General features: G+C 51.5%; 1 protein-coding gene and 1 long non-coding RNA gene across 5 annotated transcripts in view; one reads left to right on the top strand and one right to left on the bottom strand.

Moving 5' to 3' along the window:
* The window catches only part of NSMF (NMDA receptor synaptonuclear signaling and neuronal migration factor), a 41563-nt gene extending 37597 nt beyond the window's left edge, over positions 1-3966 (bottom strand). For 2 of the 4 annotated variants that reach the window (XM_086858648.1, XM_086858650.1), the window contains exon 1: positions 3777-3949. In XM_086858648.1, the coding sequence (XP_086714774.1) occupies positions 3777-3883 (107 nt within the window). In that variant the 5' untranslated portion in view covers positions 3884-3949. Of the gene's footprint in view, positions 1-3776 lie in introns of all 4 variants that reach the window. The other 2 variants (XM_086858651.1, XM_086858649.1) reach the window with 2 other exon arrangements.
* Positions 3967-4188: 222 nt separating this feature from the next.
* On the top strand, positions 4189-11376 carry LOC147649680 (uncharacterized). Its single transcript, XR_015278295.1, has 2 exons — positions 4189-4351; positions 8789-11376. It is a non-coding gene; the product is annotated as an uncharacterized LOC147649680 (long non-coding RNA).
* The last annotated feature ends 3551 nt before the right edge of the window (positions 11377-14927 follow it).

Here is a 14927-nt window from a genome sequence, read left to right as displayed (position 1 = left end):
GTAACAATAGCCTGACAAAAATTAGTTTTCTAAAATATCCATGTAGAGAAATGGTAACTGGAAAAATTTTAATTCTGAAATTCTCACTCTCAGTAAGGGGAGATTGGATGTCAGCAATGGGTCTTAGAGACCCCACAGTATTGGAGTAATTTATGATCACAAAGTTTGGACAGGAGAAGAGAGGAGGAGCAGGCAGAAGTTAAAAGAAAAAAGCAATCAGAGACAGTTCATACCACTCATCAGAAAATTCACAAGCAGAGAAGAAGAATCTAGACTCCACGAAGAACCCCAAGCTAAGCCAAAAACCACTCACGCAGCAAGAAGCCTGGGATAAGGTACATGGTCACTTACCTCTGCATTTCATCAATGAAAAATTTACCCTTTCACAGCAACTAATGCCATGTTCAAAGCCACTCTTCATCCCTCTCTAGGCAGGAAGAGGGGCAGTGAAACCAAATTCTTATCCATCTGTGGCCTATCCTGGACTAGATGCCAAGGTCATGGAATTGGGAAAGACAAACCACACTCCCAACTCAAATATTTCCTGTGCTAACGACTGCAAGAAGAGATGGTTCTGGAACACCCAGCAAAAGCCTCATGTCTGTTTGCTCTCACCACCACGCTCTCCCAAAGAACAGCTGTAAGCCAGCAAAATACAAAGCAGAGCTGCAGGAAAACATCTGCTTTATTGCCTCATTTGGGGTGCCAGTGTTTTCCTGTAGGTAGCAGGCAACAAGGGCAACAAAAGCCCATTTCTGAAGGGCTTTGGTTCATCTGCACTCTTGGAGAAGTTCAAAGGAAGCCAAGGAGCACAGGCCAGGCAGCCACAGCCAGGGCCCTGGAGAGGCTGTCAGCAGAGGGGCAGCACCAAGGTCACCGCTCAAGGACAACTGCGTCAGCCCTGCCTTCGCACTGGGGCCCGGGAGCTGCAGGGCAATAAAAGCACACGCAGGGAGGGAACAATCCCTCCTGACAGGGAGATCTGGCATCCAAGCCCTTCAGAGGCGATTTGAGCAGCAGCACCAAGCACAGCCCCTTCCCGGGTGTGCAGGGCGCTGCAACTCCCCCAGGAGAAGGCGATTACAGAGACCAAGAGTCAGCAGCATTGTGGGTGCTCTCCACAGTGTTGGCACAGAGCAATTGTGTCCTTAGTTTGTAAGAAGCTACTTAAAAGACCCAGCACGTAACAAGCTTCATGGAGCTTAATTAATGCTCCTGGGACATAAGACTCCCCTGAGTCGCTCTGCAGAGATTTTAATTTAACAATCTAGGGAGCCTGCACCTCCTGCTTGGATCCCCCTACTCACACCAGCAAACAAGCCCTGCTCCTTGCTCAGTAGAACAGTCAAGTGTGCACACACACTCCAGCCACACCTAAGAAATACACACCGTGGTCACTTGGACTTGCAGAGGAATTCCAGGAGATGATTTTTCTCTCTAAAGAGAAGTCATGAGAAATACGAACAGGACAGAGCCCAGAAGATGAAGAGAAGCAATCCCAGGGCATCTCCTTCTGCAGCACAAGAACAGGATCCCCCAGCTGCCTACACCCACAGGGCACATGATCATTGCAGCAGTGACCCAAGTGCCCAGCCGCCGAGGGGTGGACAGAACAGTGTCTCTGTAGCCTTACCCAGTGTCCTACAGAGTCCTTGCTGTAGATAAGGATGTGGGAGATGCATGGAGGAGGACCCAGGGCAGGGCAGAGGAGCTGAGTGTGATGCGCTCCAGGAAACCTTTCAGCAGGTGGGTCATTGCTACCGTAGGAATTCTAAGCATGACAGAGCCCAGGGGAGCAGGAGCATCCTGCATGCCTGGAGCAGCAGGATGGAGGCACATGGACAGCACCTGTCACCACCAGCACCTTCTCCATGCAAAGAGGCTCTGCAGGGAGCCCCTCGGCAAGTTCGCTGACCTCCTCAGAAGATTTTTGGATCAGGAACTTTTAGCACGGGCATCAACAGGGAGACACATAAAAGCACCTATTCTGTGCTGTGGTCTATGTGACCAGACACTCCTCAAGGGCATTTTGTCCCCCAGCTCAAATCTACTCACAACTTTTCTGGTCAAACCTCCTTAATTCACAGAGACAGCGCAGAGCTGCCACAAACCTGTACCTGCAGCTTGTCAGCAGGTGTGGAGCAAACCAGAACCCCCGAGGCACCTCCTGGACTCCACACAGCTGAGAGAACCCGAGCAGCATCTGCCCACCCTGGTGTAGGCTAACAAGTCATTACGTTCAAAACACATTAGTCGCTCCCAAACACCCACACTACCATTTGAAATCCTACCAATTACTGAGTGTGTTGTTTGTGTGACTGCCTAATCCCACTCCCAGAACCCCATCACAGCACTTATGGTGCTTTACGTGTCATTTCTGCATATGCACCTGGCTGACATCACCACAAAGAATCCCACTTCCAAATCTCTGAATGCCATGGAAAGCATTAATGTTTTCATTACTGGTTATGGACAGGGTGCAACAAACCGTGGGGAAAAGTTGCAGGCTCTGCCTGGAGAGCTTTCCCTCGAGATACTCCAGAGTTTGAAGGATGGATTTCTTTACAACTCAAACAGATGGCAAGATACAGACAGCTTTGCATCTCTACACTTCAAGCCTTAAGACTTCTCTTTCCTCCCAGTACAGGAGAGATGCCCTAATGCTGAGTTACAGAGAGAGGTGACTGAGATCTCAGCAACACGGATTGAGCCCTACACACAACTCCAGGTTATTCTAATGCAATTTTATCTAACACAAAGAAGGTGTTATATAATGCAGCTGAGAAGTTCAATTTCTCCCAATTTTTCCCCAGCAGCTAAGAGCCAGTCTAGCTGTAGACAGTGACAGACCTATCCCCTGGCACAGCTGTACCTAAAGAACAGCTAAAAAGCTGCGCCAATGTCCCCAAATAGTCACCAGATGACTGTTGTGACACTTGCACTGCAGCGTGGGAGAAGGGTCCTTTCATCTAGGAGAGGACACTAAGGCAAAGCTCATCTTTGATAGCTTTTTAAACCAAAGTATCATTAAGAAGCAAATATATTTTCTTGCATCTCCCATGTTTGATACTGAAAAGCGCTGGGACCAGACAGTGAGAGAAATGCTACACGGTAGGACAAGCAACATAAAACCTTAACATGCAAAATATCCCAAATCCCTTAACTGGTCCATGTAGTGGCTTGGGACGCTTTTAGGGAGGGCAGACGTGGTGGGTGCAGATTTTCACAGAGCAGATTTTCCATTCAAAGGAGCGAAACCCCTTGAAGGAGGCTGCTGACTTTGCCCTCGGACACGCACACGGCATTTCAGCCGAGGAGAAACCACCGGGCAAACTGACCGCACTTCCGAATTCCCGAAAATGATAGAGATCCATCCCCGACAAATCCGCTTCTAACACGCTCTTTGCCAACCCAGCAAATAAACCCTGCTGTGTGTGCTGTGGCCGGGCCGGCGGCGGGGACGCGTGTGGGGACAAGTCACCTCTCCAGAGGCTGAGGGTCCGCGGGGCGCAGGGGTGGCACGGCCGCCGGTGTGCGGCTGCTCGGGGGGATCGGGGCAGCCCGCGAGAGGAACCCACCGGCAGCTGCCATTCCCCAGCCCCGGGATGGCCCTGGGGGACAAACCCCGGGTCGTGCCCGCACCGGTGCCTGGGTTGATCCCGAGGGTCTCGGGGCTCCCCCCAGCCCGGCACGACCCCCGAGGCGGCCGGGGGCGAGCAGGGTCCCCGCACCGCGGGGCCCCCCGAGGCACCGCCCGCCGCGCCCCCGGCACCCACCTCACTTTGGCCGCTACGGACGACATGGCCTCGTTCCTGAGCGTCTTCCTTTTGGACACGGCTGTGCCCATATTCGCGCGGGGGGTCGCGGCCGGAGGAGCGCTCATCGCCGGGCCCCGCGGCTGCCCATGCCGGGGCGCGCCGCCGCCCCTCGCCGCCGCGCCGCCTCAGAGCCCCGCCATGCCGACCCCCGGCCCGCGGCCCCGGCCCGTGCTGCGCTCCGCCGCGGCCGCTGCCGCCCCATTGACTGCGGCAGGAGGGAGGGAGGGAGAGAAGGAGGGACGAGCCCGCCCCGCTGCCCAGGAAGCGCCGCTATATTTGGCCGGCGGCACCTCCTCCGCCCGCCTGACATCATGGCCGGGGAGGGGGCGCGGGCCCCGCCTCAGGGGCCGCTCGGGGCGGCGGGACCCCCGCATGGGCCGCGTGTGGCTGCAGAGGGAGGAGGGAAAGGTGAAGGGACATCTCAGGGGGCTGCAGCTCCTCCCGAGGGACAGCACCCATCTCTGCTCTGGGACAGGGACAGCAGCCAGGGAACCGCTGGAGCTGTGTCAGGGAGGCTCAGGCTGCAGATCAGGGTAAGATTCTTCCCCCAGAGGCTGCTGGCACTGCCCAGGCTCCCCAGGGAATGGGCACGGCCCCGAGGCTGCCAGAGCTCCAGGGATGCTCAGGGTGGGATGTTGGGGGGTCTGTGCAGGGACAGGAGCTGGGCTGGGTGATCCTGGTGGGACCCGCCCAGCTCGGGATCCTCGGTGATTCCACGGTTCTCCCTGAGGGGAACATCCAGGCAGCGGCCATCGGACACGGCTGCAAGGGGAGGCCCGGGGGTCGCTCCCTCCAGGCTCCTGTCAGGAAGCAGATGTGCAACCTGCAAAAAAATCAGTCATTTTGATACAAAACCGTAGCCTGCCTGTGACCGATCGGGTGAAAGGTTTCACACACGGTTTATTTTCCACAGCAGGGCAGTGTATGAGTCTGTGTGTCCCTCTGCTCGTGGGGTGGACACGGTGATGAAGGTCGGGCTGTTGGGTTTTGGACACGACAGTTCTGAAGGATTGACACAAACACCACTGGCTTTGTCACTGCTCCCCACCATTGTCCCAGAGCAGGCAGCACAGCCGTTCCCAGGATGACTGGAAGCAGCAGAGCCATGAGGGGGAGATGGGTGTTCAGAAACCTCCCCGTGCCCAGTGTCACCTGCCAGAGCAAACACCTGCCTGAGGTCACCGAGTGCTTGAAAACAAACCCAAAAAATGAGCTGATCAACCAGTCAGCCCAGCCTTAGAGGATTTTCAATTCACACAGAATTGCTTGGGTAGGAAGGAACCTTCACAGATCACTTACTCCATCCCATGCCATGGGCAGGGACATTTTCTACTACCCCAGGTTGCTCCAAGCCCCATCTGACCTGGCCTTGGACACTTCCAGGGATCCAAGGGAAGCCACAGCTGCTCTGGGCACCCTGTGCCAGGGCCTCCCCACCCTCATCATAAAATTCTTCCTATCACACAGTCTAAATCTATTCTTTTGCCTCTTATCCTGGCCCTGATAAAAAGCCTCCCATCATCTTCCTTATAAGCTTCCTTTTAATATATGAAGACTGCAAGAAGGTCTCCCCAGAGCCTTCATTTCTCCATCTGAGCACTCCCAACTCCTCCAGCCTTTCTTCACAGCAGAGGGGTTCCAGCCCTCAGATCAATTTCATGGGTGTAGGTTTCAATCCCGGGGGGTGGGTTGAAAAAGTGTTTTCCTTGGGAAAGTATTTTATAAATCTGCTTTTAGAGCACTTGGGTGAGTGGGGCAGCAAATTCTTACATATTGTTCATAATACATATAGAAAAAGCACTTGGATTGTGCCCCTGACTCCACAGGCAAGTTCAGGAATCCCAGGAACTCAGAGGCACTCATTCAATAATATTGGACAGAAGTTTTATAGATAATTAAAATTCCTACAGGCTTTGTGAAAGAGGCAGCTGAAGGGAGGGAGTGACAGACACACCTTGTCTTGTCTGTACCTGAGGAAGGGCTGTAGCATAAGCTCGTGTTTCACCGTCCTTCACAGACCCTGCATGAAGAGACCAAAAGTTGGGGGAAAGCTTCAGTCCTCTCTCTCCATAGATTCCAAAATCTATGCAAGAAAATATAAGATGATTTGAATAAATTAAGTCTGATTGGTCTATTAATCTACCCATTGAAAAATAAAGTAGTCTCTGGAGAGAGAGGAAAAAAGATGAAGAAGGTACCCAATTTCCTTGTTTGTGTGGACACGAGGAACAGGATACAAATACCTCACCAGGCAGAATTTTATCACAACCTGAACAATTCACTATGAATAACAAATTTTCAGAGCTGTATCTTTGCTGGGGCCCAAGCTGTGAGCAGGGAAAGTGCCATGTGTGCACAATAAAGACATGGAAATACTTAATAAATAAGGTCAGCCTGTGCTTCCCAACCCTTTTTTCCCTGTATGTAAACTAAATGGGGGGAAATTCTTTATTTCTATGTTTAAATATTTTGCTAGTTGAGGCAAATGCTATTCCTTTTAAAATACAATTTATGCTCCAAACAGGCAAGTCTGCTCTATCCATGACACAATTCCCACCAGATCTACCTGGAAGCACCCCAGAGTTGCTCACAGTGACATTTTTCATGTACAAAACAAAACCCAACCTCAATATATGGGACTTTTTCCCCCAGAATATGATTCCAATTAGATTTCTACTCATGACTATCCCCCTACCCTGTTTTTTGTTGTACAGTCGTGTCACCAGAGTTCCTACAACAAAAAAAGAGAAATAAATCCATCTATTTTGAATGAGCAACTGAAAAAAAACCACTTGCAGAGAAGTGGAGCTATGCAAGCAGTTACAGTCTCCATGAAGCTGTGCCCAGTGCTATCAATTTCCCAGAATTAAAAAGCATCCAGGTGGATGCCTCCGTCTTCATCCCAAATTCAGACTGCGCTTATTTGTACCTCTTGGAGCTCCCTCAAGCTCCCCCTTGCCTGTCCCCCAGCAAGGTCTCCCTCTTTGAGGCTGGGGAGGGTCCAGCCCACTTTGAAAACCGCTCAGGGCTTGGCCCAGTGGATTTTGAACCCCTCCAAGGATGGAGATGCAAACCCTGCTCTGGTCCATGTCTCAGGGCTGCATTGCTCTCACAGGGAGAGATTTCCGTAGATCCACTGGGAATTTCCTGTGTTGGTCTGTGTGCCCTGGAGAAGCACCCAGCTCCATCACAGCACCCCAGGAGCCCTCACCCATCCCTGCAGATTCCCCTCTTGCTCTCTGCTTCTTCCCTGCCTTCCTTTAGGGTTTCCTCCCTGCCTTTGGGTTTATCCCAGGTATTTAGGGGTCTGGGTTAGCCCAGAAGAGAGGGCAGCCAGGGGGCTTTTTACAGCTGGAGAGATACCTTCACTTGGTGCTAGGAAAAAAGTCAGGCGAGCCAGGCAGACAGTTCCCATGGCTTCTCCATGGCAACAGGGCCTCCCAGACATGTACACAGGCAAACGGGCTGAGAGCATCCCAGCCCCTCCATCCCAGCCCCAAACCTCCACTCAGGGGGCTCTCATGGGATCTCAGCCCAAAACACCTCCCAAAATCATCACAGCGAGCCAGAGGAGTGTTCCCTCCCTCCACCAGGGAAGCTGCACTGCCCTGAAGCCCAAGCCAGGCAAAGTCCATCCCAACCAGTGATGGGTTTTGTCCAGAGAAATGTACCACACTTGAAAATCTGGTGTCTCTGCATCCTGCCACATTTTCTACTGGACAGCACATCTCTGTCCAGTAGAAAATCCAGAACCTCAAACCTGATTAGGTCTAGGTCTCAGATCAGATTCTGATACCCAGACTTTATGGAACCATTCTTTTTATGTTTAGAAAAGTAGTTTTTGTCTAAATGAACAAAAACTGTGTATCCTGACAATTTAAATGCAAAAAAGGAGAAATAAGGCAAGCCAAAACCAGTCACAGCAGCAACCTGCAAAAGGGAGAGGCAAACAATAATAAATACTTCTTCAAGCATGTCAGGCTGGAGAGTCAGAAGTTGGCTATGGTGCAAGAGAAGCATTCATAGGAGATAAGGTCAGAACAGAAAAACAATGAATATTTTGCATCTGTAGTCAGTGAAGAAAAGCTTGGAGATGTTCCTGTGCCAAAAGTCATCTTTATATGGACGTGGCATTGGATTTGGCTCATGTTCAAGTGTCAGCAGAAGAAGTTGAGGAATAAATAGCCAAACTAGAGAGTGCAAATGCACCAGGCTGAGATGGTTCACCTAAATGCCTGGTGAGAGCTGAGAGGTGAAAAAGTTTAATTACTTAATTGTAGCATGTAATCACTATGTGTAACAGCCTCACTGTCTGAGAGCTTCAAGGTGACAAAGACAGAGGGTTTGGGGTTAAGACAGACCCTGAAGTCTGAGGTTCCCTCCTGGACAAAGTGAAATTGTCACTGAGAATCTCATTAGTACAAAGTTGGATACATTTGAAATACTGGGAAGAGAAGAAAGTTGATTTTCCTGAAAAAAGAAATGCTTGATAAACGTTTTGCAGTTCTTTAGAGGGGTTGGTAAGTGTGTGGTGTAGTCTGCCTGGGTTTCCAAAAGGTCTGTCACACGAGTTTCTTACAGGAATGCAGCTACCATGGGATTAACTGAAAATACTTGAAATGGATAAATACCTGGTTAAAAGATTCCCAAAGAGCAGCTCTCAACAGGCAGGAGGGAGGACTGGAAGGGGCCCCACAGGGACCTGGGCAGCGCTCTGCTCACTTCAGCATATTAAGAAATAAGAAAAAAAATCGAGTGATAAAGCTTGCAGCTGATGTTAAGGCATTCAGGGTCATAAATACATGAGATGCTGAAGAGTTATACAAAGACCTCATGACAGTGAATAACTAAGCAATAGGTTCAGGACATCCAGAGGAGAAAATTACAATGATAAAGACAGGAGAAAAACTCCTCAAGCACTGGTTTCTGCACTGATCCTTATCCTCAGAAATAGCCTCTTTTTCTTCCAGGTTCAGTTGAATATCATCCTGCCCACCCCAGTTCCATTTGTGCCTCATGCTGCCTCCTGCCTTTGGTGGGACTATAAACCCAGGAGAAGGGAAGGGACTCAGCATAAAACCAGGATAAAGGAGAGTGTTTAATGGCCCATGTGAGATGACTGCAGTTCCTGTGCTCCAAATCAAGACCAAGATTGTTTGTGGTTGCTGCAGAGAACACAGTCAGTCACTCAGGTCCTGGGACGGGCGAAGTACTAGGGTCAGCAGTGCCAAGGGAGGTGTGGGACCCCTCCCCACAGACATTGCCCAGGGCTCACATCACCTCAGCTTAAGCCAAAGTGCAGGTGCTTCCCCAGCAACACGATGTGCTCAGACCACAGAAGTGGCACAGACAGAACAGGGCAGGGATGTTTTTTAGCCCCCTGCCCTCTGCTCCCATTTCTCTGCACAGAAAAACCAGCCTGAGTGTGTTCTTACTGAAGGGGCAAAGCACAAGACTGAAAAGAGAAGACAAATTGATGTGCCCACTGTCCTAAAAGAGTCTGCTCCACTTAAGCTCTTTTGACCAGCCACAGCAGCCCTGGGAGCTGGTGATAAGTCCACAACACTTGAGGCAGCTAGGGGAGCTGATGGGGTTTATTCACACAGCACTGGAAAAGAGTTTGAGGATAACAGTTATTGCCAAATGCCTGGGAAGATCAAGGTCTCCTGGGTGCCAGAAGGTCACTTAAATGTCAACTCTCCATCTTCCTGCTTGGCCAGTTTAGTCCCTTCAAGATGTTGCTGTTAAATTCATCAAGTCCAAACTTCACCCTAATGAGGCACTGTAAGAAAATAACTTTCCCAACATTGGTATAATTAAAATTAGGCCATATATCACTGAAGCAATATCAATAGCTAACAAGTTGGAGTTTGCCAAGAATTATGTTTTTTCTTTGAGTGGATTCATTTGCATAGAGCTGTTTGTAAATGTCCAAGCATTTGGCATCAGCAAAGCTTGTTCAAACCCAGTCCCAAAGATAGTCCTGATCCCTGGGTGAACAGTTCTGGACCAGCTGGGATGCAGGGCACTCAGACCCCATGCTGGCCAGCTCACCCTCAGCTGTTTTTAGTAAAAGACCTAATCAGTGATTGCCAGTGCTGGGTACAGCCTTTCAGCCCTGCCTTCTGCTACACGACATGTCCCAGCCCTGAGCTCAGCCCCCTGACACCCTGAGCACAGGGTTACCTGTGCTCAAAGATAAACCCTCTCCTCTTTCCTCCTCAGCAACTGCATTTGCCCAAGTCTTCTAATTTTGCCAGCATTATGAAAGAGGTCAGATAGTGTTTTACATTATCTGTCTGCTCCTGCACAAGGCAGCAAGGTCCTGGCAGAGCAAGCCAGAGCAGCCCTTCCAAACTTGAGATTTAGAAGGGAGGTTCTGAGCTCAGCTGTGGGTGGAGGATAGGGAAAGGCAGAGCTTTTTATCCCAAATTTGGAAAAAGAACATTGAGAAGGGTCTTGGGGGCTTATTTCCCATGCACAGTCACAGTCTGGGTGGATTTGAGGGTGGGTGCACTCCCCTGGGATGAGAGCAGCAGCCTGTCTCTGGCAGAGAGAACGTGGCTGGGGGGGCACAGCACGCTCCTGCTGGCCACAGGGGCCTTTCCCAGGCACACACACCTGTGTATTCCTCAAATCCCAGCCCCAGAGCCACTTCCTCAGCCTCCACTGACCTCCCAGGCTGGATCAGCAAGGACTCAGAACATGAGCAGTTCCAAACTCGGTCAGGAGCAGCAGCCTGGCTTTCTACTGGGAGACTCCCAGGGTAGCAATGGCTCTGCCTGGCTCTGCAAGACTTTGTGTGTTGTTTGGAAAGGTGGAACAGTGATGAGGCTGTGGAGTTGCCACCGTTTTGCAGGGCAGGAGCCTCAGGAGCTTTCTCTGAGCAGACATTAGAGAGGGGGAGGACAGGCTCCAGCTTGGCACCGCTGTGCCAGAGTGTCTGGCTGGGCACTGCCTCCCCCCGCTCCCTGCACTGCAGCACCGGCACTGGCACAGCACCACCCCAGTGGGAGGCATCACACTACTTAAAGAAAATTATGTTGCTGGCCTTTTCATTATGTTGCCCAGCAAATGTTCCCATGAAATATAGGCCTAATTATCTACCCACATTCAGATTACTCTAAGATGCAATTTCCTACTCTGTGGAGTTTGCTCTCCTTCTATGGATCTCATGATTGAAATGCACTCAATTAGTTATTACTCTGCTGGCTGAAATCTTGAGCTGCCTTCCTGACAGGGCTGCTCCAGCTGGGTCTCTCTGGCCTTACAACAACCAGGTGACAGAGGGTCACAGGCCAGCCACAAAGATGTCTCAGCACTCGTTACTTATTAGATTTGTATCCCAAATGGAAGCCTGGTCAGGACTGAGGGCTTGAAATGTGAACTATCACATCATACAATCGCTGAGGTTGGAAAAGGCCTCTCAGGTCAAGTCCAACCATTCCACTCCAATCCTCCACCAAGAGGTTTGCTAGTGACAAGGCCCTCAGTGGGTCCCTTCTGTGTTTGGAAAGGATGGGAATGTCAGACATGAGGATGATGAAATTTTCTGTGGTCTAACAACAACCCAGAGTATCTCGGGTGCCATCTGGGGGGTTTCTGCACCAGCAGAGCTGTGTGAGCTGCACCTGAGGGCCCTCGAGCAGAGCACTGAGCCCAGCTGAGCCAACTCCTCCCACTGCTGAGGGTCTGGAAGCCTGGGAGCTGCCAGCTTTGGCAGGATGCTGACAGGATGCTCGGCTGCCCTGGTTAACAGCTGCTCGGTCCAGCGCGACACATCCCGATTAAAAAATGGAGAGGATGCAGAGGATTCAATTAATATAGAATTCAGGGATTAAAAATACACCTCTCAGCATGGTAATAGAAGGTGTCTTGTCAAATGAGCCTCAGTTCATCCTTAGAGAAAATTACAAGTTTGTAGATAAAGGTTACCATGCACCCATTATTTGCTTAGCTTTTGGCAGCGTGTTTGACTTAATATCCTATGACACCCTAATTACAAATTTAGGGCTATACAAGCCCAATAAAGCCCACATTAAATGGCTGGAGAGCTGCAAATCCAGCTCCAAAACAAGAACTCATCAGTGAACAGAGATGATTTAGAGGGATTCTGCCGGAGTCAGTTCCAGCCTGACACTAATCAATGTTTTCATCATTGATTGAGAAATGAGCACAAAACACAGCTGATAAATTATACAGCTGCTGGGAGCAGGAGGACTGGCAGTGAATAATTATGACAGAGAAGTTCTGCAGAGCAACTGGGATCTTTTCTGTGCACAACCCATTTTCACTTGGCAGTGTTAAAATAGGCCAGCTTTCAAACAGGAACGGAGGAAAGGTTTCATCCAAAAGAGTTGGGAGGAAACATTTCATCCAAAAAAAGGATGGGAGGAAAGGTTTCATCAAAAAAAGATGGGATACAAAAAAAAAAATCTAGACATCATCAGGGGAAAGTAACTCAGAGCAGTTGGTTTTGCATCACTCCAGCAACCACAGCGCTGGCCCCAGGTGCAGACTGGAGGCAGAGGATGAGGAAAGCAGGACAGTCCTGCAGTGCAAGGAATGGTGAGCAGAGGACACCAGAGGAGTCTCCAGGGGTCAGCTGAAGTGGCAAAGGAATCAGACAAGACCCCAGAGAGGAGGTGGACAGAGTCCCTGAGCTGCAAACACCCCATGGAGCACAAGTCATGGACAGGCAGCACCTGAAAGCCGCTGTCACCTCCAGCTCAGAGCACCACAGGACCCTTCCGTGCGTGTCCCTGCAGCACCACCTGTCCTCATCCCCTCGGTGCCCTCCACAAGCATGACACTAAAAGAGAAACACTCACTTTTTCCCAAGAATTGCTTTGCTGAGCTGTTGCATCAGGCTGGGGTTACATTCCTCTCCCTGCCATCATTTTCTGCCAGTAATTGTTAACATGGAATGAAGGGAAGCTGAGGGGCTTTTCTGAGGGGCAGATGAGGAGGCTGGAAATGAGGCTCACAGAAGGGTCAAGGAGCAGGGGCCCACCTGCAGTGATTTATACACCATCAGCAGAGACATTTTCTCCTTTGGATTCTGCACCTGCAGCCCCAGAGGGGCATTTCCATCACCCTCTCCTCATCCAGCCTGGCCCCACAGCCCTGGTGACCCTGTGCTGGCCACAGTCTGACCCGGTGAGGCCGTGGCCCTTCGCAGCTGCCGGGGAAGCGCTCGGCTCCGCCGGTATTTTTAGCTCTGCCCACGACATCGCTCGAGTTCACGGCGTGACCTACTTTGGGAAGGCAGAGCTCTCGCCCCGCTGGGTCGCCACGTGCTGGGAAGATGCTGCCAGTCCCAGGAACAGCCCCCCCAGGCACCCTGTCCCCAGCACGTGGTGCTCGGCTCCGCGTGGATCCACACACAACCAGGGGCAGATTTTGGGGAGGAGGAGGAGAAGGGTCCTGTGGGAGCCAGGGCTGTCTGCAGCAGGGACATGTGCAGGGCTCCCAGGTGGGTGCTGCTCTGCAGGGACTCAACAGCCTTTTGGTTGGGCTCTGCATTTCCACATTTCCCTTGCCTCAGATAAAATCAGCAGCTCCCAGATTGGCATGGGCACAGCTTGGATTTGGGTCCCCAAGGGAGTTATCCTCAGCAACTCGGTTTTCCAGTGGGCCAAACTGTGTAGCCAGCCCAGCTGGGCCTTATGGAGCTCACAGAGTGACTCTGGGGATCACAAAACCACAGACTGAGTTGAGAGGTGCCTTAAAACATCTCATTGTCCTGGGCAGGGACATCTCCTGTTAGACCAGATTGCCTCAAGCCCCATCCAGCCTGGCCTTGGACACTTGGACACTTCCAGGGATGTGGAATGGAGCTGATGGATGTGTGGTTCGTGGCCAAGCTCTGGTGTCCACCCTGCCCACAGCTCCATCAGGGACCGGGCTCATTCCCAGTGTCACTGAGCAGCTGATGAATCTGTCCTGACCTTCCCTCTTGGGCACTTGGAAAACCTCTTTCCTGGCACTTGCAGTTCATGACAAGGTTCACCGCTTGCAGAAGAGCTCCAGAAAGAGACACATTCACCCCAACAACCCCTGCAAAGTTCAGCTCTCCCCTGTGTTTTCAGCATCACAATGTCCTTCAGCAGCAGTTCCTTGTCCCAGCAGGAGTCTCGGAGGTGGCTGTGGCTGCCTGGCTGTGCAGCCCCGTGTCAGCACTCGTGGCTGCAGGGTGGCACAGCCTCCTCCTTGCCAGCTCTTTCCTGCCTCATTACCCCCAAAATCCCAGGGGTCCATCGCTTTGCCAGCCCAGCTCTAGAAGCTTTTCTGAACTTTGCTGTGTTAAAAGCTTTCTATTTCCAGCAAGGATGCAAGTGGAGGGGAGGGACTTTACAGTCACCAGGTGACAGTGCTGGGGATGAGCCATGGGGCAGTAGTTTCAGGGCAAGAAGAGGAGAGAGAGGCAGAGAAGTCACCCAGCAGCGACTTCCAGCTAATCCAGAACCTAACTGGAGAGAGGAACAGCAGCAACAACCTGGTCACACCCTGGGGGAGCAGACCCACAGCAGTGGGAGAGGAGAAAGCACCAAGACAGGACTGAGAACAATGCTGCCAAGGACAACAGAGCCAACACACGTGTCCTTCCCTGATTCATCCAACCACACAAGGGCCAACACCCCGCACAGGCTGGGCAAATTCTCATTCCAAACACAGAAACAGCCCTTCTGGCAGTGGCAGCGATCAGCTGAAACCTTCCCCCGAGAGCTCGTGCCTTGAGGCAGCCATTAGTCACTGCGAGGAAGGAGGGTTTGGCAGCTCTGCCCACGCAGAGCCGGACGCTCACGTGGAGCAAAGCCTGGCACTGGATTCAAACACAGCCTCAGGCACAGCCAGTGCCACAGAGAACCTCACTGCACCTCCCTGGGTCCAGAGCAGGCACTGCCAAGGGCAAGCAGGGTCACCTGTGACCCCCATAGGGGCCCAAGCAGCAGCAACGTGCTCAGGCACGGGCACAGCTTGGAGCTCTCCCAGGTCAGGGCTGCTTGAGCTGCACCAGCTTTACTCCACACATTCCCTTGGGGCTGTGCATCACATGCAATGTGCCTTATCCGAGGAAAAAATGTGTCATTTATGGTACATTTAAAA

Source organism: Cyanistes caeruleus, chromosome 20, assembly GCF_971803275.1.
Source record: "Cyanistes caeruleus chromosome 20, bCyaCae1.hap1.1, whole genome shotgun sequence".
NCBI lineage: Eukaryota > Metazoa > Chordata > Aves > Passeriformes > Paridae > Cyanistes > Cyanistes caeruleus.
Note: the sequence above shows the minus strand (reverse complement) of the source record. Positions and strands in the feature narration are given on the sequence as shown.